At 46.4% G+C, this 27,072-nt stretch overlaps 1 protein-coding gene across 2 annotated transcripts; it reads left to right on the top strand.

Moving 5' to 3' along the window:
• The first annotated feature begins 45 nt into the window (after positions 1-45).
• LOC141212762 (dynein axonemal heavy chain 12-like) lies at positions 46-21,060 on the top strand. Of its 2 annotated transcripts, XM_073665073.1 has the most exons (6): positions 46-137; positions 9,687-9,871; positions 10,163-10,283; positions 11,419-11,701; positions 16,252-16,369; positions 20,524-21,060. In XM_073665073.1, exons 2-4 carry the CDS (start codon positions 9,731-9,733, stop codon positions 11,448-11,450), a joined length of 294 nt encoding a protein of 97 aa, XP_073521174.1. In that variant the 5' UTR covers positions 46-137; positions 9,687-9,730; the 3' UTR covers positions 11,451-11,701; positions 16,252-16,369; positions 20,524-21,060. The 2 variants fall into 2 exon arrangements, with proteins under 2 accessions (XP_073521174.1, XP_073521173.1); XM_073665072.1 differs by lacking the exon at positions 20,524-21,060 and having other exon boundaries at positions 16,252-16,917.
• The last annotated feature ends 6,012 nt before the right edge of the window (positions 21,061-27,072 follow it).

Raw genomic sequence — 27,072 nt, 5'->3', positions numbered from 1 at the left:
CCCCAATCTGCCCTATACCAGACACGCCCCCTACCAACGCCCCGCCTCCACTGCCATGACAACCGAATTATTTAATGGCAGAAAGAGAGACCTTATATGAGCAGAGAAGTAGCGGCCGGAGCGCGGGGTCCGCACAGGTGAGCGCCCCCATAACACAGTGTATGTACTGCACGTCAGCTCTATGGCAGACTGTCACCTGTGCTGGATCCAGTATGTGTTACACTTATATCTGTACAGAGACACAGAGGACGCAGCGGGGCCCTGTCGCCAGATATATATATATATGTGTGTGTGTATATACAGTATATATGTGTATGTATATGCTGTATTACTGTATATATGTGTGTGTGTGTGTGTATATACAGTATATATGTGTATGTATATGCTGTATTACTGTATATATGCGTGTGTGTGTGTGTATATACAGTATATATGTGTATGTATATGCTGTATTACTGTATATATGCGTGTATATATGTACTAGCTATTGAACCCGTTCTACGCCCGGGTGGCGAGCATTTTTATTGGTATATGGTCTCCCATCCTGGTATTTGTGCTGCCCCCATCCTATTGTGGTATGCATGGTCCCTCCACCCCCTAATCCTGGTATGCATGGCACCCCTCACCCCCTAATCCTGGTATACATGGCACACCTCATTCCCCAATCATGGTATGTATGGTCCCCTCACCCCCCAACCCTGGTATGCATGGCACACCTCACCCCCCAATCATGGTATGTATGGTCCCCTCACCCCCCAATCCTAGTATGCATGGCACACCTCATTCCCCAATCCTGGTATGCATGGTCCCCTCACCTCCCAATCCTGGTATACATGGCACCCCTCACCCCCCAATCCTGGTATGCATGGCACCCCTCACCCCCAATCCTGGTATACATGGCACCCCTCATTCCCCAATCCTGGTATGCATGGCACCCCTCATTCCCCAATCCTGGTATGCATGGCACCCCTCATTCCCCAATCCTGGTATACATGGCACCCATCACCCCCCAATCCTGGTATGCATGGTCCCCTCACCCCCCAATCCTGGTATGCATGGTCCCCTCACCCCCCAATCCTGGTATGCATGGTCCCCACACCCCCCAATCCTGGTATGCATGGTCCCCTCACCCCCCAATCCTGGTATACATGGCACCCCTCATTCTCCAATCCTGGTATGCATGGCACCCCTCACCCCCAATCCTGGTATACATGGCACCCCTCATCCCCCAATCCTGGTATACATGGTCCCCTCACCCCTCAATTCTGGTATACATGGCATCCCTCATTCCCCAATCCTGGTATACATGGCACCCCTCACCCCCTAATTCTGGTATGCATGGTCCCCTCACCCCCCAATCCTGGTATGTATGGTCCCCTCACCCCCCAATTCTGGTATACATGGCATCCCTCATTCCCCAATCCTGGTATGCATGGTCACCTCACCTCCCAATCCTGGTATACATGGCACCCCTCACCCCCCAATCCTGGTATGCATGGCACCCCTCACCCCCAATCCTGGTATACTTGGCACCCCTCATTCCCCAATCCTGGTATGCATGGCACCCCTCACCCCCAATCCTGGTATGCATGGCACCCCTCATTCCCCAATCCTGGTATGCATGGCACCCCTCATTCCCCAATCCTGGTATGCATGGCACCCCTCATCCCCAATCCTGGTATGCATGGTCCCCCCCCAATTCTGGTATACATGGCACCCCTCAGCCCCAATCCTGGTATGCATGGTCCCCTCACCCCCCAATTCTGGTATACATGGTACCCCTCACCCCCAATCCTGGTATGCATGGTACCCCCTCATCCCTATTCTGGTATCTATGGTACCCCCTCACATCCCCAATCCTGGTATGCATGGTACCCCTCATCCCTATCCTGATATGCATGGCACCCCTCACCCCCAATCCTGTTATGCATGGCACCCCTCACCCCCAATCCTGTTATGCATGGTCCCCTCACCCCCAATCCTGTTATGCATGGTCCCCTTACCCCCCAATCCTGGTAGGCATGGCACCCCTCACCCCCCAATCCTGGTATGGATAATCCCCTCACCCGCCAATCCTGGTATGTATGGTCCTCTCACCCCCCAATCCTGGTATGTATGGCACCCCTCACCCCCCAATCCTGGTATGTATGGCACCCCTCATCCCTATCATGCTACACACACATACAAGAAAATAAACACTTATACTCACCTTTCTTCCCTGTGCTCCAGCGCTGTTTCCCGTTCTGCTGGAGGCCGGGGGAGGAGTGCGGCGCCGAAGTACGCGTGTGCTCATACCACGCTGTCCGGCTCCATTTTGCTGAAGACACATTGCAAATGTGTCTTCAGTAAAATGGCGCCGGATAGCGCTATGCGCATGTGCCGATTTCAATGCCTCCCTCTTCCCCCGGACTCCGGACCGAACAGAAGCGCCGCGGTAGCGCTCATCCCGGTCAGGTAAGTATGTAAGTATGGCGCCAGAGATCGCGGTATGTGTTCAGTGTATACGCATACCGTGATCTCCAGCACCATACACTCCTCTTACCTGTAACGGCTCCATGCGTTCTTCAGTCTGGAGCCAGACTGTGCAGGCGTGTCGCACTAGCGCAGACTATAAAGGCTTCAGACAGAGGGACGCTTGTAGCGTTATATTATAGATACTCTATATGTATGTATATATATATATGTATACTGTATATGTGTATATGCATACTGTATGTATATATATATGTATACTGTATATGGGTGTGTATATATGTATACTGTATATGGGTGTGTATATGTATACTGTATATGGGTGTGTATATGTATACTGTATATGGGTGTGTATATATGTATACTGTATATGAGTGTGTATATGTATACTGTATATGGGTGTGTATATATGTATACTGTATGTGTGTGTATATATATGTATACTGTATATGTGTGTGTATATCTATACTGTGTATATATGTATACTGTATATGGGTGTGTATATATGTATACTGTATATAGGTGTATATATATGTATACTGTAGATGTGTGTATATGTATACTGTATATGGGTGTATATATGTATGCTGTATGTGTGTGTATATATATATGTACAATGCTGGCCAAAAGTATTGGCACCCCTGCAATTCTGTCAGATAATACTCAGTTTCTTCCTGAAAATGATTGCAATCACAAATTCTTTGGTATTATTATCTTCATTTAATTTGCTTGCAAGGAAAAACACAAAAGAGAATGAAGCAAAAATAAAATCATTGATCATTTCACACAAAACTCCAAAAATGGGCCGGACAAAAGTATTGGCACCCTCAGCCTAATACTTGGTTGCACAACCTTTAGCCAAAATAACTGCGAACAACCGCTTCCGGTAACCATCAATGAGTTTCTTACAATGCTCTGCTGGAATTGCAGACCATTCTTCTTTGGCAAACTTGTAGTGAGCTGGCCTTCTCTGGCTGTTCTGTGATAATTGATATAGAGCCTGTTACAGAAGTGATTACACAGGATGATGTTGCCACCTTGTGGCCAGAGGTTGCACCTGCGCAGGGTGTGATGACAGAGAAAAAGACTGAGCCTCCTGTGTCCCGCCCTAGAGAGTCACGTGACCAAAGTGGGAAGCAGGAAAAAGCGCGCGCAGAGTCTGCTGTGGTCTGTGAAAAGAGCCAGGACGGTGTGCAGGCCCTCGTGTGTGGCGCAGGAGAGACTCTCAACGTGATTTCTTCTATCTGACACCATATCCTCGGAGCCTTCCCCAGCTCCTGCACTGCTGAAGGATTCAGCTGTTACACTCCCTGCTACTGGAGTGTGGACTACATAAGGGGACCCACCAGAGCTTCTATCCGGATCAGAGAGACTGTAAGCGGGACCTCTGGCGAGAGGCCGAAGTATCCCTTCCTTCGTTTCCGCGAATTCTGCTGTTCCTGTTTTTTTTCCGGCTGGGACGCCTTCCTGCAAAGACAGACAGGCCTGCGACGGGGGACACATCCTTCTGGAGTAAAGGACTGGTAACGTGTGAGTAGGGACAGTGAGGGTCAGCTTATCAGTACACGTTATTACTGTGCATATTTACGGTTGTCATTTATTGTTTTTTTTTCTTTGCTGTGTTAAAAATGTATGCGAGTAAAGATACGGTTGTCAAGATAGAGTCTGTGTGTGGGGATCTTGCTGGGCCAGATCATAGATACCAATGCGCGGCCTTGCCCGCGGTCACTTCAAACTGCTCCAGGTCCCTGATATTTGAAGGGAGCCTTCTCCAAACTGCCATTTTGCGATCTCTCCACAGGTGTTCTATGGGATTCAGGTCTGGACTCATTGCTGGCCACCTTAGAAGTCTCCAGTGCTTTCTCTAAAACCATTTTATAGTGCTTTTGGAAGTGTGTTTTGGGTCATTGTCCTGCTGGAAGACCCATGACCTCTGAGGGAAACCCAGCTTTCTCACACTGGGCCCTACATTATGCTGCAAAATTTGTTGGTAGTCTTCAGACTTCATAATGCCAAGCAGTACAGTGCCAGAGGCAGCAAAGCAACCCCAAAACATCAGGGAACCTCCGCCATGTTTGACTGTAGGGACCGTGTTCTTTTCTTTGAATGCCTCTTTTTTTTTCCTGTACACTCTATGTTGATGCTTTTTCCCAAAAAGCTCTACTTTTGTCTCATCTGACCAGAGAACATTCTTCCAAAACGTTTTAGGCTTTCTCAGGTAAGTTTTGGCAAACTCCAGCCTGGCTTTTTTATGTCTCGGGGTAAGAAGTGGGGTCTTCCTGGGTATCCTACCATACAGTCCCTTTTCATTCAGACGCCAACGGATAGTATGGGTTGACACTGCTGTACCCTCGGACTGCAGGGCAGCTTGAACTTGTTTCGATGTTAGTCGAGGTTCTTTATCCACCATCCGCACAATCTTGCGTTGAAATCTCTCGTCAATTTTTTTTTCCGTCCACATCTAGGGAGGTTAGCCACAGTGCCATGGGCTTTACACTTCTTGATGACACTGCGCACGGAAGACACAGGAACATTCAGGTCTTTGGAGATGGACTTGTAGCCTTGAGATTGCTCATGCTTCCTCACAATTTGGTTTCTCAAGTCCTCAGACAGTTCTTTGGTCTTCTTTCTTTTCTCCATGCTCAATGTGGTACACACAAGGACACAGGACAGAGGTTGAGTCAACTTTAATCCATGTTAACTGGCTGCAAGTGTGATTTAGCTATTGCCAACACCTGTTAGGTGCCACAGGTAAGTTACATGTGCTGTTAATTACACGAATTAGAGAAGCATCACATGATTTTTCAAAGGGTGCCAATACTTTTGTCCACCCCCTTTTTTAGGTTTGGTGTGGAATTATATCCAATCTGGCTTTAGGACAATTCTTTTTGTGTTTTTTTCATTGAAGACAAATTAAATGAAGAGAATAATACCAAAGAATTTATGATTGCAATCATTTTCAGGAAGAAATTGAGCATTATCTGACAGAATTGCAGGGGTGCCAATACTTTTGGCCACCACTGTATACTGTATATGGGCGTGTGTATATATATATGTATACTGGTATGTGTGTGTATATGTGTGTATATATGTGTATATATGTATACTATATATGTGTGTATATATGTATACTGTATATGGGTGTGTATATATATATATATATATATACTGTATATGGGTGTGTATATATATATACTGTATACTGGGTGTGTATATATGTATACTGTATAAGTGTGTATATATATGTATACTGTATATGGGTGTATATATATGTATACTGGTATATGTGTGTATATATGAATACTGTATATGGGTGTATATATGCATACTGTATATGTGTGTATATATGTATACTGTATATGTGTGTATATATATGTATACTGTATATGGGTGTGTATATATGTATACTGTATATGTGTGTATATGTATACTGTATATGGGTGGATATATACAGTACAGACCAAAAGTTTGGACACACCTTCTCATTTAAGGATTTTTCTGTATTTTCATGACTATGAAAATTGTACATTCACACTGAAGGCATCAAAAGTATGAATTAACACATGTGGAATTATATACTTAACAAAAAAGTGTGAAACAACTGAAAATATGTCTTATATTCTAGGTTCTTCAGAGTAGCCCCCTTTTGCTTTGATGACTGCTTTGCACACTCTTGGCGTTCTCTTGATGAGCTTCTAGAGGTAGTCACCGGAAATGGTCTTCACCTCACAGGTGTGCCCTGTCAGGTTTAATATGATAAAGTGCTTTATTCTTTGTCGGGTCCAGGGGTCCTGTAGAATGTGAATCCCTGAGGAACAGCGTATCCTTGGCTTGTGCCAAGACAGAAGAAAAGTTGCTGAACACTTGGTACCCCAAAGTGATCAATCTATTTGCCAATCAAGATGCCCTGCAGTTGATTAATGCGGACAAATTGGATTCCTTTTATAACTGCGTCTCGACTAGCGGGGTGCCTCAAGGGTCTGTCTTGGGCCCTATATTATTTAATATACTTATTAATGATCTAGTGGAAGGGTTGCATAGTAAAATAGCAATATTTGCAGATGATACTAAACTTTGTAACGTAGTTAATACAGATGAGGATAGGGCACAGCTACAGGAGGATTTAGATAAATTGGGGAGTTGGGCCAAAAAATGGCAAATGGGGTTCAATGCCGATAAATGTAAGGTCATGCACATGGGAAAGAAAAACAGCAGTCACCCATACATATTAAATGGGAAACCGTTGGGGAAATCTGACATGGAGAAGGACCTGGGCATCTTGGTTAACAGCAAATTAAATTGGAGTGCCCAGTGTCAGGCAGCAGCTGCGAAGGCAAATAGAGTCATGGCATGCATCAGAAGAGGAATAGGGGCATATGATGAGAACATTGTTCTTCCTCTGTATAAAGCGCTGGTAAGGCCGCACTTAGAATATTGTGCACAGTTCTGGGCTCCGGTACTCAGGAAAGACATATTGGAGCTAGAGAGGGTATAAAGGAGGGCGACTAAGGTAATAAAGGGAATGGAGGGACTAGAATACCCAGAGAGGTTGTCCAAATTAGGCCTATTTACGTTGGAAAAGAGAAGGCTTAGGGGAGACCTCATAAACATGTATAAATACATCAGGGGGCTGTACAGAGATCTCTCCCATGACCTGTTTATACCAAGGATGGTGACAAAGACGAGGGGGCACACTATGCGTCTGGAGGAAAGGAGGTTCCTGCACCAGCATGGAAGGGGATTCTTTACGGTCAGAGCTGTGAGACTCTGGAATTCTCTGGGAGAGGAAGTGGTGATGTCCAACTCACTTAATGAGTTCAAGAGAGGACTGGACGCCTTTCTTGAGAACAATAAAATTACATCTTATGCTTAGTGATAGTTAATTAATCCAGGGATTTAATCTGTCTGCCAGATTGGAGTCGGGAAGTGAATTTTTCCTCAATGATGTAAATTGGCCTATACCGCATGGTTTTTTTTTGCCTTCCCCTGGACCAACGCTGCGGAATAGCTGCAGTGCACAAGAAATAGGCTGAACTGGATGGACGCTTGTCTTTTTTCGGCCTTTTAAACTATGTAACTATGTAACTATGTAACACTTATGTCCAAGCAGGTAAAGGCGGCTGCAAGATCCGTGATATATAAGGATTCATGTTCATTATTGTATCTCTGGATCAGACATAGACTCAGAGTGATACAACTAAATAGACCCTATAGGGGTAAAGTTGGCATATCCGGGGGGAAATATATCCCAGATTTGCCAAACTGAGCCAACTCATGAAACACATGGGTACATAGGAGAAGAAAGAGTTAATTGGCGTAAAAAATATAAATTTTTATTCCATCAAGTTAAAAAACGTACATAGTAAAAAGAGAAATGACATAATACGGATAGTATAAAGACACTAATTAGATTACCAATGTAGCAAGATATGTTACAAAGTATACATATATGGTCACGCATATGGTCACAGTGGGACATGAGCAATATAGATAATATAGCATAAGGTTAGTATATCAAGACAATCCAATGAGTGTAATAATATATCAAAAAGTAATCCATAAGTATTCCATAGTCATTGGATTTACACTTGCCATATGCATCAGGTATCCATCTAAATAATGCTCCTGCCCACAAATAATCAGATACATGTCACATAAAACATTTTTTAAGGTAGTCTCTTACCACAAAGAGTGCCAAAAAGAGTGCATAAAGGAACGCACAGTGGCAGAGTGGTATTCCCATCTCATATATTTATGGCACTTCCACAGTCTGAGGACGCACATTCGGCTGAAGTATATTGCTGCGCAGGGACATGCCGGGTCCCTGAGCTGCAATGCATGCCGCCAGCCAATCAAAGGCCAGTAGCTGATGTCGGCGTGCCAGTGACGAGCGACGCATGGAAGTGACGTCATGCGCTGCCCTTGCCGGCACACTGAAATCAGCTACAGAAGAAGACGCCGCATGTCGTGGGAGCGCAGGAAGGTAAGAAGAATCATTTATTTTTGTTTATTTAATGTATTAGAAAAGAACGACAGAACATTATACCAGGAAAGGGCCAAGGATGGGGAGCATTAGACAAGGAAGGGGCTCAGGGTGGGGAGAATTAGACAAGGAAGGGGCCCAGGATGGGGAGCATTATATAAAGAAGGGGCCCAGGATGGGGAACATTATACAAGGAAAGGGCCCAGGATAGGGAGCATTATACCAGAATGGGGGTCATTATACCATGACATGGGCCAGGATGAAGGACATTACACCAGGAAGGGCACAAGGATGGAGGTCATTATACCAGAATGGGGCATAGGATGGGGGACAGGATACCAGGATGGAGGACATTGTTATAGGATGGGGGACATTGTACCAGGATTGGGGACATTGTTACAGGAAGGGGCCAGGATGGGGGACATTATTACAGTAAGAGGCCCAGGACCAAGGACATTATACCAGGAAGGAGCCCAGGATTGGGACGTTATTGCTGAAAGGGGCTCAGGATGGGGGGTATTATACACAGAAGGTGGATATTATAACAGGAAGAGGCCCAGGATCAGGGATATTATAACAGGAAGGGGCGCAGGATGGGGAACATTATACCAGGAAGGGGCCTAGAATGAGAGACATTATTATAGGATGGGGCTACAATGGGAAACATCCAAGGCAGGGACGAACACGCGCATCATTATCGGATCTAGAATGCTACAAGGGCCCATACATCTGACCAACATGCTGGTGGGGGCCCAGGTCCAAATTTTGCACATCTGCAGGAACATGGCATATGGCTTAACAGTATGTCATATGTTGGGAAGGGGTTAAGCTACAGCACATTACATAGCCTCTTGCAGCTATATCAATGGAAAAATTAAAAAATGTATGGGTTTTTGAAGAAGGGAAGGAAAAAATGCAAAACAAAAAATTATCCGGTCCTGAAGGGATTAAGGAGTTCCCACCCACAGTAAATGTTGTCACTCAGCTTAAAATCTTCACTTGCTTATTAGCAGAAGCTAAGGTTTCATTAGGATCTCCGAGGCTAAAGTTACATGCGGCTCCAGCTTACATGTAAAGGGGATGGTATCAAGGAGTCTCACCAAACTTTCCCTACAAATGTCCAACAATTCAGAATTCATATCCATTGATAATTTATCTTCTAAAATGATAGCATTTTTTTTCTATCCTTTTCATTTTATGTGTAATTAACTTTTTGCTCTCCTCCTTTAAGCAATGGGAGGAACGACTGATAAGGATCCAGGAAACCATTGATGAATGGCTGAAGGTGCCGACCCAGTGGCTTTAATCTTCTCTTCTGAGGACATCATGCAGCAAATGCCTGAAGAAGGACGCTTATTCCAGACTGTGGACAGAAACTGGAGAGAGATCATGAAACATTGCGTTAAAGACCCGAAGGTAAATGGATGCTTCATGGTGGACTGATACAAGAAAGCACGGTCATCTTGCATCCAGGATTGATGTTTTCCAAGAGTCCGTGTCCTGATGCTTCCATCACAAGGATCCCGGGTTATGGGGCTCCGCACTGCCTGGACTCCAGCCTCCCGCATCTTCTATTTTCTATCCAAATAGGTTCTAATTTTTCTTTTAATATAAACTATTGGCACAATAGTCAATGAATGTGACCTTTTTTCAGTCTCTATAACTATATAATGGAATCTTACTTATGGGCTATCTACTTTGTTTTAGGTTTTAAGCGCCACTTCTCTGACCGGACTTCTGGAGAAACTTCAGGACAGCAATGTGCTTCTGGATAAAATCATGAAAGGGCTGAATGCCTATCTGGAGAAGAAGAGGCTTTTTTCCCACGGTATAGTCCTTTCACTTGTTGCAATGATTGTATATATTCCTTAAATATTTTTTTTTCTTATTTAAACGCATTGAAATCATTTTTGTAATTGGATTTCATTAATAATTTTGCACTGTTTGCCTTCTATTGGCTCTGTGTTGCGCTGGCTATTGGACTTATTTTTAATCTGTCTTTTTTCAGCTCCTCTTAGCCGATTTATGACCACAGATCACATCAAAGCTGAATGTGCAGGAAACAAAAAGCCTAACGGTGCAACATTTTTAATGAAACTGAATTGTCGCAAATACTCGCAATTAAATGGGTATTCCCATCTCCAAGATCCTATCCCAATATGTAGTAGGCGTAGTAATAATAATAATATTAGCAAATACCTCCAATTAGAAGTGTAGTATAGTTCTTCTGATTCACTATGTCGCTTTCCCCATGTGCAAGGCATTGCAGTAGCTTCGGTATCCATGGTTACGACCACTCATATAGTGACAGTTATTTGCTAGTGGTCGTAACCTAAGCTACTGCAATGCCCTGCACATGGGGTAAGCGACAAAACAAATCAGAAGAACTATACTAAACTTCTAATTGGAGGTATTTGCTAATATTATTATTATTACGCATACTACATATTGGGGTAGAATCCTGGAGATGGGAATACACATTTCAGTTAAATAAAAAAAAGTTCCCAAAGCTGGATAGCCCCTTTAAGCTAACCATACGCATGACATATGAGATACCCGTGGTCTGAATGGTTATTTGGCTATTTCTCCTGACTCCCACCTATTCTGCTGAACAGTCATGTGGTTTTAATGGGGAGAGAGGAGAAAGTCGGTACTGGACACCTCCGGCAGCGGGTTATCTCCCCTGAGAACCAAAAGACCGGGTATTGAAATCCCATCTGCCCGATCCTTCTGGCCCTGACATCCTCTATCGGGGGAGAGTCAGGAGACCCCCATACACATCAGTGGGTAGGCCGGTCCTGCTGCAATCGTCAGGTTTAAACTATTTTAATCCAATGTGTATGGGGACTGAATCTTTACTTTAAAGCTTTGCTTTTCTATTTTCTCACATAGACACTAATACAAATGGCGCCTGACCCAATACTTTAATGACATCTTTATCATATTGTGCATTTTCGCTTTAGCTTTTTCTTCCTGTCCAACGACGAAATGCTAGAAATTCTCTCTGAGACTAAAGATCCTCTGCGGGTCCAACCACATCTAAAGAAGGGCTTTGAAGGCATCGCAAAGCTGGAGTTCCTTCCTAACCTGGACATCAAAGCCATGTACAGCACCGAGGGGGAACGCGTAGAGCTCATCCAGACCATCTCCACCTCCGAGGCTCGGGGGGCCGTGGAGAAGTGGCTCATCCAAGGGGAAGATGTCATGTTAAGGAGCGTGCATGATGTTATTGCTCGGTCACGAATGGTACGGATCTACCTACAGACCAAAAGCATTAATTGGAACTAATCTAGTCTATATATATAATCGTCTTATCCCGTCTGTCTGTCTGTCTGTGTGTCTGTCTGTCCAGGAAATCCCGCGTCGCTCATTGGTCCGGCAGCGGCCAATCAGCGCCGGGGGATTTCTAAAAAAAGATGGCGGCCGTTAGCGGCTCATCTGCGGGACGGAGCTGAGCGGCGATGCAGCCGGGAGATGACCGGCGCAAGGCGCTCATCTCCCGGCCGGCAACAGCAGAAGGAACCCGACCGACGGACCCGTCTGCGGGATGGAGATGCAGCCGGAAGATGAGCGCCGCGAGGCGCTCATCTCCCGGCCGGTAGCAGCGGAAGGACCGCCGGCATCGCTGACCTCCATGCGGAAGGGAGGACCGGGGAGCGGCGCTGCGGGTCGGGATACTTCTGCTGTGAGCGCCCGCTATGTCCCGGGTTCTCGCAGCGGAAGTAGCCGCACAGACAGCGCCGCTCCCCGGTCCTCACCAAGACGATTCGATGATTGATCGCGGTCTTCGGACCCGACCAATCACTGATCTTAGCGCAAAACTTAAACACCGCTGTGCTGATTGGTCGCCGACGCTGCCCGCGACCAATCACCGATCTTGGCTCCACATTTAAACACCGCTGTGGTGATTGGTCGCGGCGATATTTAAATTTGGCGCCAAAATCGGTGATTGGTCGCGGCCGATATTTCAATTTGGCGCCCAAATCGGTGATTGGTCGCGGTCAGCGTCCGCGACCAATCAGCACAATAGTGTTTAACTTTGGCGCCAAGATCAGTCATTGGTCGCGGGCCAAGACAGCGACCAATCACCGATTTGTGCGGCACTTTTAAATAGCGTCTGTGACCAATTGGATGTCAGCGCCACTCCCCGGTCCTCCCTTCACACCCTAGCCGCATGGATGTCAGCGCCGCTCCCCGGTCCTCCCTTCACACCCTAGCCGCATGGATGTCAGCTGCCTGTGCGGATACTTCCGCTCCGAGAACCCGGGACATGAGCGGGCGCTCGCAGCAGAAGTATCTGGACTCGCAGCGCCGCTCCCCGGTCCTCCCTTCACACCCTAGCCGCTGATGTCCCCACTGTATCCGCATGGTCTTACAAAGGTCCGGACATTTGTGTTAAAAATCGCTGATTGGTCGCTGGCGCTGCCCGCGACCAATCACCGATTTGGGCGCCAAATTTAAATATCAGCCGCGACCAATCAGCACAGCGGTGTTTAAATGTGGAGCCAAGATCGGTGATTGGTCGCGGCCGATATTTAAATTTGGCGCCCAAATCGGTGATTGGTCGCGGGCAGCGCCAGCGACCAATCAGCGATTTTTAACACAAATGTCCGGACCTTTGTAACACCATGCGGATACTGTGGGGACATCAGCGGCTAGGGTGTGAAGGGAGGACCGGGGAGCGGCGCTGCGGGTCGGGATACTTCTGCTCCGAGCGCCCGCTCATGTCCCGGGTTCTCGGAGCGGAAGTATCCGCACAGGCAGCGCCGCTGACATCCATGCGGCTAGGGTGTGAAGGGAGGAACGGGGAGCGGCGCTGACATCCAATTGGTCGCGGACGCTATTTAAAAGTGCCGCACAAATCGGTGATTGGTCGCGGTCTTGGCCCACAACCAATCACGGATCTTGCCACAAAAGTTAAACACTACGGTGCTGATTGGTCGCGGACGCTGACAGCGACCAATCACCGATTTTGGCGCCACATTCAAATATCGGCCGCGACCAATCACCGATCTTGGCTCCACATTTAAACACCGCTGTGCGGATTGGTCGCGGACGCTATTTAAATGTGGCACCAAAATCGGTGATTGGTCGCACCCAGCGTCGGCGACCAATCAGCACAGCGGTGTTTAAATGTGGAGCCAAGATCGGTGATTGGTCGCGGCCGATATTTGAATGTGGCGCCCAAATCGGTGATTGGTCGCTGTCAGCGTCCGCGACCAATTAGCACCGTAGTGTTTAACTTTGGCCGCAAGATCAGTGATTGGTTGCGGGCCAAGTCGGCGACCAATCACCGATTTGTGCGGCACATTTAAATAGCGGCCGCGACCAATTGGATGTCAGCGCCGCTCCCCGGTGCTCCCTTCACGCCCTAGCCGCATGGATGTCAGCGGCGCTGCCTGTGCGGATACTTCCGCTCCGAGAACCCGGGACATGAGTGGGCGCTCGCAGCAGAAGTATCCCCACCCGCAGCGCCGCTCCCCGGTCCTCCCTTCACACCCTAGCCGCTGATGTCCCCACAGTATCCGCATGGTGTTACAAAGGTCCGGACATTTGTGTTAAAAATCGCTGATTGGTCGCTGACGCTGCCGCCGACCAATCACCGATTTAGGCGCCAAATTTAAATATCGGCCGCGACCAATCACCGATCTTGGCTCAACATTTAAACACCGCTGTACTGATTGGTCGCGGACGCTATTTAAATGTGCCGCCAAAATTGGTGATTGGTCGCGCACAGCGTCGGCGACCAATCAGCACAGCGGTGTTTGAATTTGCCGCCAAGATCGGTGATTGGTCGCGGCCAGCGCCAGCGACCAATCAGCGATTTTTAACACAGATGTCCTGACCTTTGTAACACCATGCGGATACTGTGGGGACATCAGTGGCTAGGGTGTGAAGGGAGGACCGGGGAGCGGCGCTGCGAGTCCGGATACTTCTGCTGCGAGCGCCCGCTCATGTCCCAGGTTCTTGCAGCGGAACTATCCGCACAGGCAGCGGCGCTGACATCCATGCGGCTAGGGTGTGAAGGGAGGACCGGGGAGCGGCGCTGACATCCAATTGGTCGCGGCCGCTATTTAAATTTAAATGTGGCGCCAAAATCGGTGATTGGTCGCGCCCAGCGTCGGCGACCAATCAGCACAGCGGTGTTTAAATGTGGAGCCAAGATCGGTGATTGGTCACGGCCGATATTTAAAATTGGCGCCCAAATCGGTGATTGGTCGCGGGCAGCGCCAGCGACCAATCAGCGATTTTGAACACAAATGTCCGGACCTTTGTAACACCCTGCGGATACTGTGGGGACATCAGCGGCTAGGGTGTGAAGGGAGGACCGGGGAGCGGCGCTGCGGGTCGGGATACTTCTGCTCCGAGCGCCCGCTCATGTCCCGGGTTCTCGCAGCGGAAGTAGCCGCACAGGCAGGGGCGCTCCCCTGTCCTCTCTAATACGATTCCGCTCCCCGCTCCTCACCAATACGATTCGCTGATTGGTCGCGCTCTCCACACCCGACCAATCAGTGATCTTGGCGCTAAAGTTAAACACCGCTCTGCTGATTGGTCGCGTCCGCTGCCCGCAACCAATCACCGATTTGGGCGCCACATTTAAATAGCGGCCGCGACCATTCACCGATCTTGCCGCCACATTTAAACACTGCTGTGCTGATTGGACGCGGACGCCGGACGCGTCCAATCAACGAGATTGGCGCCAAATTTAAGCAACGCTCTGCTGATTGATCGCGTTCGCTGGCCGAGATCAATCAGCAGTATTGGCGCAAAATTTAAACAACGCTCTGCTGATTGGTCGCGGTTGTCGGCCGTGACCAGTCAGCAGTATTGGCGCCAAATTTAAACCTCACTCTGCTGATTGGTCGCAACCACCGGCCGCGACCAATCTGCGTTTTTGGTGCCAAATTTAAACAACGCTCTGCTGACTGGTCACGGTCGCCGGCCGAGACCAATCAGCAGCATTGGGGCCAAATGTAAACCCCGCTGTGCTGATTGGTCGCGGTCGCCGGCAAAGACCCATCAGCATTATTGGTGCCAAATTTAAACCCTGCTCTGCTGATTGGTCGCAGCCGCCAGCCGCGACTAATCAGCGAGATTGGCGCCAAATTTAAACAACGCTCTGCTGATTGTTCGCTGTCGCCGGCCTCGACCAATCAGCGATTTTGGCGCCAAATTTAAAGAATGCTCTGCTGTTTGGTCACGGCCGGCGACCAATCTGTGATTTTGGCGCCGAATTTAAACCCCGCTCTGCATCGCTCTGCTGATTGGTCGCGGTCGGCGGCCATGACCAGTCAGCAGTATTGGCGCCAAATTTAAACACCGCTCGGCTGATTGGTCGCGACTAATCAGCGATTTTGGTGCCAAATTTAAACACGCTCTCCAGTCCTCACTAACACGGTTCGCTAATTGGTCGCGGCCGCCGCCCGCGACCAATCATCGATATTGCCGCCAAATTTAAACACCGCTTTGCTGATTGGTCGCGGTTGCCGAACGCGACCAATCAGCGATTTTGGCGCCAAATTTAAACACAGCTCTGCTGATTGCACCCGGTCGGCCGCATACCTATTCTAGAATACCCGATGCATTAGAATCGGGCCACCATCTAGTTCTTTTATATTTGTATAAGATTATTTGGCGGCAGTGAATGATTTGTGGATGATGTATCTCTTGCAATAGAGCCAGGTAGCAGATCTTCTACCTGCAATCGGTAGAAATGAATTTGCTAGATAATACTAGTAAGGTTGTCCCTCTCTTAAATGCTTCTGTCAACGTAATTTAACTTTCTTTTTTAAAAGGCATACCCTGCGACTGCAAGAAAAGACTGGGTGAGGGAATGGCCGGGACAGGTCGTGCTCTGTGTGTCTCATGTTCTGGACAAGTGAAGTGCATGAAGCTATCGGCAGTGGCCCGGAGGTACGGCATAAGCTCCTTTACTGATCAAGGTTGCTTCACTATAAACAGTCATGGCCGGAAGTGTTGGCACCCTTGAAGTTGTTCCAGAAAATGAAGTATTTTTCCATAAAAAATTGCATGTGTATTTTCTGTTATACACATGTTTATTTCCTTTGTATGTATTGGAACAACACAAAAAAAGGCAAATTGGATATAATTTCACACAAAACCCCATAAATGGGTCGGACAAAATTGTTGGCATCTTTCCAAAATTGTGGGTAAACAATTTTGTTTCAAGCATGTGATGCTCGTTCAAAGTCACCTGTGGCAAGTAAAAGGTGCGGGCAATATGAAAATCACACCTGAAACCTGATACAAAGGGGAAAAGTTGACTCAGTCTTTGCGTTGTTACGTGCCACACTAAGCAGGGAGAACAGAAAGAGGAGAAGAGAACTGTCTGAGGACTTGAGAACCAAAATTGTTGACTAATATCTTCTTTTTGTGTTGTTCCAATATACACAAATGAAATAAACATGTGAACAACAAAACGTGTAATTGTAATAATTTTCTGGGAGAAATACATATATATACACATTCATAGACAGACTTCATGAGTTCTCCTGCTAATAGACTGTCATACCCAGAGACGCAGCTTATAGGAGTTTCCAGGGGGGGATATACCATTGGTGCAACAGAGGTAAGGGGACCCACATTCACATCCAAAGATGCAAGCAGCTTATTTCACAGTACGTTATTAGACTGCAAAGAGCCCATGTAGTGTTCTTGCCCAGGGGTCTTCTCCTGGGGGTTGCAGTTGTACAGCGGCTCAATATCTTGAAGGTACCCAAAAGGCTCCATAGTATTGTTGGGATTTTGCATTGATTCATGCATCTTGTCTAGAGATGCGCAACTAAATTTGCAGGACCTTGGTCTAAGAGAGCAGGTTAGTAGTCTGTGGCTGTTGGATGGGAGCCTTGCTAACCGCCTCTTACATGCCGGCATCCCTGGCTCCTCTTTTGATTAGCCGGCCAGGCGTGATGTCATTTGTGCCTCACACCACAACTATGACATCGACATCAAAAGAGGAGCCGGAGATGCCGGTTCACGGGGCTCCGGTCCTGCGGCCGTGGAATACTGACCGGACTGTTGGACCAGAGTCCTGCAAATCCATTCGCTCATCTCTACTCTCGTCATATCTACCAATAAGGGAAGACATTGTATGGGATTTCCCATAATACCAGCATAAAATTAATCCATCTGCATTGAGTTTTCCCTGCTGTTTGTAGCAGCGTTTTATAGAGGTACATCTGGGTATTTGGAGCAATTTGCGAGGAGGCAAATTGTCCCAGCAGACTCGCAGCACATTGGGGGCTCTCGTCACCATAGAGGGGCACGCTCGTGACGTGGTCAGGGAAATGATCGAAACAGGTTTGTGCAAACATCATGGCTGGCAGCAAACTTTCCAATACCATGTTCTATTTATTATACACTACATGGAGAAAGGTATTGTGCCCCCTCCACATTACACCTACAGGGGCTTTTATGGCCTCCTATTCTAATCCATATCCAGGATGTTAATATGGAGTCCGTCCCTCTACAGATATCACAGCTCAGTATGCCGAGCACCTTCATACATTTCACCATATTCCTATGTTCTTTCCATATCTATGTTATGTTCCCCCCTCTTTTCTTTGAGTTTTCATAGGACACAATTGATCTTGTCACAGTAAAGCAATCTTGGGGTGTACTTACAATGACGTCTATGGGGCAGTAGTCATTTCTGCATATTGAGATGGTGGTCACTATATAGGAATGTTTTGGCATCTGTAGGTGTCGGCATCCCCTGTATATGACTCATTGCCACAATTGATCTTCTTTATAGTCAGTGGTTTGGATGGCCTAGGTGCGGTTTGTAATATTTTCTATCAATGGTGTGTGCGCCCTCCTCTGTGCAGTGTCGTTCTATAACCATGGATGGACTAATAAAGGGGTTTTATGTCAATTCCTTTAATGACCTTTTGTTCGGTTTCTTTGTAGGTATTATGTCATTCTCCGAGTGGTCAGCCATTCTAAGCCTGAGCAGACATATGGCAATGTAATTGATGTGTGCCTGACATTGTTCTTCCCTATGTGGCGGTGACATATTTATGCTGCCATTCTCCAGTATTTGTTCTAATTAATCATCCTAAAGGTGTTTAGTGGGGTTGAGGTTGAGAACGTGTGGGAAACAGTTCTGCTCTTCTATTCCCTTAGGGTTGGAAGCTACAATTGTTTAAAATGTCTTGTGCTGAAGCATTAAGATATCTTTTCACTGGAACTAAGGGGCCTAGACCACCCCCTAAAAACAAGGCCATACCTCCACCACCAAACTGCCCAGCGGGCACAATGCAGTTAATAGGGTAACGTTCTCCTGGCATTCACCAAATCCAGACTCGTCCATCAGATGCCAGATAGAGAAGTGTGATCCGTCACTGCACAGAACAGGTCTCCTCCAGAGTCCTGTGGTGGCGGCTTCACACCACTCCATCCGACGCTCGGCATTGTGCTTGGTGATGTAAGGCTGCATGCAGCTGCTCGGCCATAAAGCTCCAGGCGGGGGCGCAGTGTTTGTGGTGATGTTGTTACCAAAGTAGATCTGGACTCTGCAGTTATGGAGTCAGGAGAGCGTTCTGCCCTCTGCTCCTCAGCACTCAGTGACCCCGCTCTGTAATGTTCCGGGGTCTCCTGAGGTGCTGCAGTTCCTTCCACTCCTTAATAATATCACTCACATGTGATGGGGGAAGATTTAGGAGGGAAGAAATGTAATATCCAGACTTGTTACCCTGGTGGCTCCTATTACAGGACCGCGCTGGTATCAGAGAGCTCTGCACCACCAGCCGTTCTGTCATATGTTAGTAACAGCACACCGCATGGGAGGGCGGATGTTATACACCGGGGGGCGTGGGGATTGATGTTATACACTGGTGGGGGGCGAGAGTCTTAATGTTATACAAGGCCGAGGGGCCAGATGTTATACCCTAGGGGTACGAGGGGCTAGATGTTATACTGTCCGAGGGCTGGATGTTATACACTGAGGAGCAAGGGGACGGATATTATATACCGGGGTGAGGGAACGGATATTATACACCGGGGGGCGTGGGGACGGATATTATACACCAGGGGCGAGGGGACGGATATTATACACCAGGTGCGAGGGGACGGATATTATACACCAGGGGTGAGGGGACAGATATTATACACCAGGTGCGAGGGGACGGATATTATTCACCAGGTGCGAGGGGACGGATATTATTCACCAGGGGCGAGGGGACGGATATTATACACCAGGGGCGAGGGGACGGATATTATACACCAGGTGCGAGGGGACGGATATTATACACCGGGGGGCGTGGGGACGGATATTATACACCAGGTGCGAGGGGACGGATATTATTCACCAGGGGCGAGGGGACGGATATTATACACCAGGGGCGAGGGGACGGATATTATACACCAGGGGCGGGGGGACGGATATTATACACCGGGGCGAGGGGACGGATATTATACACCGGGGGGGCGAGAGGCCAGATGTTATACACAAGGGGGAGGGAGCGAGGGGACAGATGTTATACACCGGGGCTGGGGGCCGGATATTATGCAAAGAAGGGCTTGGGGTTGGATGTTATACAGTGGGGTTGAGGGGATGGATTTTATACACTGGCGGGGGGGGGCGAGGGGACGGATATTATACACCGGGGGGGCAAGAGGCCGGATGTTATACACCAGGGGGAGGGAGCGAGGGGACAGATGTTATACACCGGGGCTGGGGGCCGGATGTTATACCCTGGGGGCCAGATGTTATGCAATGGAGCGCTTGGGGTTGGATGTTATACAGTGGGGTTGAGGGGATGGATTTTATACACTGGCGGGGGGGGCGAGGGGAGAGATGTTATACTAAACTAGGGGCGAGGGGTGGATGTTATACACCGGGGGAGGCGAGAGGCCGGATTTTATAAACTGGGGGCTGAGAGTCCGGATGTTATACACCGTGGGCAATGGGACTAAATGAAAAAAGCAGAATTCGGTGACTAGGAGTTTTGTCCTATAATGTATGTGCATTTGCCTTCCCTTTAGAAACTCTCCCTTGTGATTCTGCAGTGTCTTAGAGGTTGACTATCTTTTCCTACATTCCTCAGGAGTTTCTCATGAACAGACTTCCGGTGGCTTGCCCAACTCCGCTATTACTGGGAGAATGAGAATGCGAGAGTGCGAATCATCAACTGCAATGTGAAGTCCGCCTATGAGTACCTGGGCAGCTCCCCACGCCTGGTCATCACTCCGCTCACTGACAGATGCTAGCGGACTCTGCTATGATGTGATGGGTTATGCTCAGAAATGTTTTTGACTTTTGTATGATGCATGAAACTTATTAGCAATTATTATTGATATTTCATACCAGTTCTTTCATGTTTCATTGGTAGATCGGTGCTTTTTATCTAAATCTTGGTGGAGCTCCAGAAGGTCCGGCCGGCACAGGAAAAACTGAGACCACCAAAGATTTGGCCAAGGCGCTGGCCGTGCAGTGTGTGGTCTTTAACTGCTCTGATGGTTTGGACTACATAGCAATGTCAAAGGTACATACAATGTTAAGCTGCTCCATTGCAGATAATAAACTGACTCCATCCGATGTTCTGCTGACATCTTTTGATTATATAGTACAGACCAAAAGTTTGGACACACCTTCTCATTTAAAGATTTTTCTGTATTTTCATGACTATGAAAATTGTACATTCACACTGAAAGCATCAAAACTATGAATTAACACATGTGGAATTATATACTTAACAAAAAAGTGTGAAACAACTGAAAATATGTCTTATAGTCTAGGTTCTTCAAAGTAGCCACCTTTTGCTTTGATGACTGCTTTGCACACTCTTGGCATTCTCTTGATGAGCTTCAAGAGGTAGTCACCGGAAATGGTTTTCACTTCACAGGTGTGCCCTGTCAGGTTTAATAAGTGGGATTTCTTCCCTTATAAATGGGGTTGGGACCATCAGTTGTGTTGTGCAGAAGTCAGGTGAATACACAGCTGATAGTCCTACTGAATAGACTGTTAGAATTTGTATTATGGCAAGAAAAAAGCAGCTAAGTAAAGAAAAACGAGTGGCCATCATTACTTTAAGAAATGAAGGTCAGTCAGTCCGAAAAATTGGGAAAACTTTGAAAGTGTCCCCAAGTACAGTTGCAAAAACCATGAAGCGCTACAAAGTAACTGGGTCACATGAGGACCGCCCCAGGAAAGGAAGACCAAGAGTCACCTCTGCTTCTGAGGATAAGTTTATCCGAGTCACCAGCCTCAGAAATCGCAGGTTAACAGCAGCTCAGATTAGAGACCAGGTCAATGCCACACAGAGTTCTAGCAGCAGACACATCTCTACAACAACAGTTAAGAGGAGACTTTGTGCAGCAGGCCTTCATGGTAAAATAGCTGCTAGGAAACCACTGCTAAGGACAGGCAACAAGAAGAAGAGACTTGTTTGGGCTAAAGAACACAAGGAATGGACACTAGACCAGTGGAAATCTGTGCTTTGGTCTCATGAGTCCAAATTTTAGATCTTTGGTTCCAACCACCGTGTCTTTGTGCGACGCAGAAAAGGTGAACGGATGGACTCTACATGCCTGGTTCCCACCGTGAAGCATGGAGGAGGAGGTGTGATGGTGTGGGGGTGCTTTGCTGCTGACACTGTTGTGGATTTATTCAAAATGGAAGGCATACTGAACCAGCATGGCTACCACAGCATCTTGCAGCGGCATGCTATTCCATCTGGTTTGCGTTTAGTTGGACCATCATTTATTTTTCAACAGGACAATGACCCCAAACACACCTCCAGGCTTTGTAAGGGCTATTTGACCAAGAAAGAGAGTGATGGGGTGCTACACCAGTTGACCTGGCCTCCACAGTCACCAGACCTGAACTCAATCGAGATGGTTTGGCGTGAGCTGGACCACAGGTGAAGTCAAAAGGGCCAACAAGTGCTAAGCATCTCTGGGAACTCCTTCAAGATTGTTGGAAGACCATTTCCGGTGACTACCTCTTGAAGCTCATCAAGAGAATGCCAAGAGTGTGCAAAGCAGTCATCAAACCAAAAGGTGGCTACTCTGAAGAACCTAGAATATAAGACATATTTTCAGTTGTTTCACACTTTTTTGTTAAGTATATAATTCCACATGTGTTAATTCATAGTTTTGATGCTTTCAGTGTGAATGTACAATTTTCAAAGTCATGAAAATCCAGAAAAATCTTTAAATGAGAAGGTGTGTCCAAACTTTTTTCTGTACTGTATATACACACACATATATATACTGTATATATACACACACATATATATATATATATATATATATATACACACACACACACACATATATATATATATATATTGTATATATACACAACACATATATATATTGTGTATATATACACACACATATATATATATACTGTATATAGACACACACAAATATATACTGTATATAGACACACACATATATATATACTGTATATACACACACACATATACAGTATATACTGTATATAGACACACACATATATATATTGTATATAGACACACACATATATATATATATATATATATACTGTATATACACACACATATATATATATACTGTATATATACACACACACAAATATATAGCAACAGGGCCCCGCTGCGTCCTCTGTGTCTCTGTACAGATATAAGTGTAACACGTACTGGATCCAGCACAGGTGACAGTCTGCCATAGAGCTGACGTGCAGTACATACACTGTGTTATGGGGGCGCTCACCTGTGCGGACCCCGCTCTCCGGCCGCTACTTCTTTGCTCATATAAGGTCTCATTCTGCCATTAAACAATTCGGTTGTCATGGCAGCGGGGGTGGGGCGTTGGTAGGGGGCGTGTCTGGTATAGGGCAGATTGGGGCGGGGCTGTCATGCAGTGCTTGTCTCATCCCTGTAATTTCCTGCTGATGCCACCTGGTGGACAGCATTGGTCAGTACACGCTGAGAATGCTACATTTGCATTGTACTGTGGGAGCTGCTGGTACTACTGGTGCTTCCTGACTGCTGTCCCTATGAGGTATGCAGTATGTCACATGGTGGGGGAGGAACATTTTATATATGTATATGCACTGCTCAAAAAATAAAGGGAACTGTGCGGCCCTCCAAACAAATGCCACCCCACACCATTACTGACCCACTACCAAACCGGTCATGCTGAGGGATGTTGCAGGCAGCAGATCGCTCTCCACGGCGTCTCCAGACTCTGTCACGTCTGTTACATGTGCTCAGTGTGAACCTGCTTTCATCTGTGAAGTGCACAGGGCGCCAGTGGCGACTTTGCCAATCCTGGTGTTCTGTGGCATTTCTTTGGATGGCCGCACAGCCCTCCTTGTGCTCGGCAGAGGTAGCCTGACTGCCATTAGGTACCGAGATGAGATCCTCAGACCCCTTGTGAGACCATATGCTGGTGCGGTTGGCCCTGGGTTCCTCCTAATGCCGGACAATGCCAGACCTCATGTGGCTGGAGTGTGTCAGCAGTTCCTGCAAGATGAAGGCATTGACGCTATGGACTGGCCCGCCCGTTCCCCAGACCTGAATCCGGGACACATCTGGGACATCATGTCTCGCTCCATCCATAAAACGGACAAACAACACAAATATTGGTTCTATCTTTTACACATTTGGGGTAGCCCTTAAGAGGGCCATTGGGTCAAAGAGAGAGAGAGAAGAGAGAGGGGAGGGAGAGAAGAGAGAGGGAAGGGAGAGATACCGGGAGATACCAAGAGAGGGAAAAAAGAGAGACCCAACCAGTGCAAGGCTAAGCCGGGCAGGCGGCAGCGGCTATTTATACCCACTGCTGATCTCTGATTGGTGGAAAATCTGGGTGTGGCTGCTATTTATACCCACTGCTTATCTCTGATTGGTGGAAAATCTGGGGGTGCCTGCTCTGTGATTGGTGGAAAATATGGGCATGGCTGCTCTGTGATTGGTCAGCATTATGACCTCACAGTGGCGATGACTCATACCTCCTGGGTGGTTCTTCTGGGCAATTCTGTTTTCTGATTGGTGGAAATTCTAATCAGCATTATGACCTCACAGTGGCCGTGACTCATGTTTCATGGACTGTTCTATCTGGGTGACCTGAAACATGCTGATCTCTGATTGGTTGAAATTCAAGTCATCTTCATGACATCACAATCGAGAAGAATGAATATCCAATTTACTTAATATAAATGACCAGCAATGCTGTTCTCTTAATGGTGGAAATTCAAGTCATCTTCATGACATCACAATCAGCATGTTATTACTGCCGATATGTCCAATTTTTTTCCTAAATTTCCTACGTTTGTCCTTATTTATTAGCACATATATACCACTCATTCCTACAATCAAAGGATCAGGAAACCCCTCTGAAATCAATATCCTACAATTTACCCCAACAGCAAAAAAACAACTATACACAAAATACCAAAAGGTATATCAGATTATTAATGAGCAAATAAAAGACACATAAAAATAATTTTTAGAAATGTGTAGAAAAAATGCTGTAAAGTAAGAATGCTTCAAAAATAGAAATGTTAATGATCTATTTGATCAATTAACAAAATACAAGTGAATGAACAAACGAAAAATCTAGATCCAATCAATATTTGGTGTGACCAACTTTTCACTTTAAAACAGCGTCAATTCTTCTAGGTACACCTGCGCAAAGTCAGGGATTTTGTAATAATGCAGTCAGGTGTCTGGTCATACACCATGGCAAGACTGAGCAAGAATACACAAGGAAGTTATACTACATCAGCAAGGTCTCTAAGGCACAAATTTCAAAGCAGATTGAGGGTTCAAGATGTGTCATTCAAGCACTAGTGAAGAAGCACAAGAAAATGTGCAAGGTTGAGGTCAATAGATGCAGTGGTCGGCCAAGGAAACTTAGTGCAGCAGATGTATGACACATTATGGTTACTTTCCTTCAAAAGCGGAAGATGTCCAGCAGTGCCATCAGCTCAGAACTGGCAGCAACCAGTGGGACTCAGCTTCACTCATCTACTGTTCAGAGAAGACTGGCCAGAAGTGGTCTTCATAGCAGAATTATGGTGAAAAAGCCATATCTTCCACATCAAAACAAGGCCAAGTGACGCTGAGTCACTGCATTAAAACAGAGAAAACGGGGAAGGAGGGGGGGGGATTGGCAAGATGTGCGCGGTTGAGCCAAAATATGAAAAATGTGGTTGTTACTGTAGGGAGTTTGTTCACTGAAGGGCTGGAGAGCAGAACAATAATGAGTGTCTGTGGTCAATAGTGATGCATAACCACGGTGAAGGGTCCTGTAAGTTTGGGGATGCATTTCAGCAAATGGAGTTGGGAATTGGGTCAGACCTCATGCTATAACATTTTCCCCCATCATGGGCCCCTCTCTGGCATATTGTCCCCATTCTGGCATAATTTCCCTCATTCTGGTTTAAGACATCGCTGTTTGCTCCGCTGCACCTCCTGCATTCTTCAATATCCAGATCCATATTCCAGTTTGTCTTCTCTTCTGCACTACGTGAGTCCACAATCAACTGAGGAATGCCTACGTCTGCTTACTATCCTTATTTCTGTTTGCATATTACTGTACCTAAGTAAACTTGGACTATCGTTAACGTTTACATACCCTAATAGTAATGAAGGCCGTGCCTTACAGATTAGGTTCTAAGAAGTATTGTTTGGAATGAACTTACCTTCATAAACTGTTTGCTGTGATCTTTTGCACTTGAGTTTAAAATAGACTTTCACACTACTCTTGTCTCAGTCTCTGCTTTTGGCCCACGCCATTGGACTTCAGGGTATCTACTAACATCGTAACAGGCAGTTCCTTTGAGCTCATGATTCTCATTTGGTCTGACATGCACTGTGAGCTGTGAGGTCTTATATAGACAGGTGTGTGCCTTTCCAAATCAAGTCCTATCAGTTTAATTAAACACAGCTGGACTCCAATGAAAGAGTAGAACCATCTCAAGGAGGATCACAAGGAAATGGACAGCATGTGACTTAAATATGAGCAAAGGGTCTGAATACTTATGACCATGTGATATTTCAGTTTTCCTTTTTTAATAAATTTGCAAAAATTTCTACATTTCTGTTTTTTTTCAGTCAAGATGGGGTGCAGAGTGTACTTTAATGAGAAAAAAAAAAGAACTTTTTAGAATTTACCAAATGGCTGCAATGAAACAAGGAGTGAAAAATGTAAAGGGGTCTGAATGCTTTCCGTACCCACTGTATATAGTACTCAATGGGTGTGGCCTGCCTCTGATTGAGAAGTGCCTCTTCCGGCAGTCTGAATAAGGGTCTATCGTTAGGGGTGTGACTAATTTGTTTTCACTTAGGGTGATATATGTCCCGCTTTTAATGAGATTTAATAACATTTGTATTTTAGGGTTTCTATTATAATTCTGGGATTTCCTAATTTGTTTATAGAATTTTTGAATTGCATAACACATAGGATAAGGATAATAGGTTTAGTATATGAGATAGGAAATAGTTATTGATAGAACTAGTGCAGTGGATGGGCACTAGTGTTAATAAAAAGAGGGGCACTTCCTGATAGTGTGCGCCATGTCCCATGATTTGGGAATCTTACAGACCATATTGCACTATCATTAAGTTGCTGTTTTGTTGCTATGCAGTTAGGTTTTCCTTTCTTAT

Source organism: Phyllobates terribilis, unplaced genomic scaffold, assembly GCF_046119375.1.
Source record: "Phyllobates terribilis strain yellow unplaced genomic scaffold, ASM4611937v1 Scaffold_185__1_contigs__length_3729836, whole genome shotgun sequence".
Classification (NCBI taxonomy): domain Eukaryota; kingdom Metazoa; phylum Chordata; class Amphibia; order Anura; family Dendrobatidae; genus Phyllobates; species Phyllobates terribilis.
This window is presented reverse-complemented; position numbering and strand designations above follow the sequence as displayed.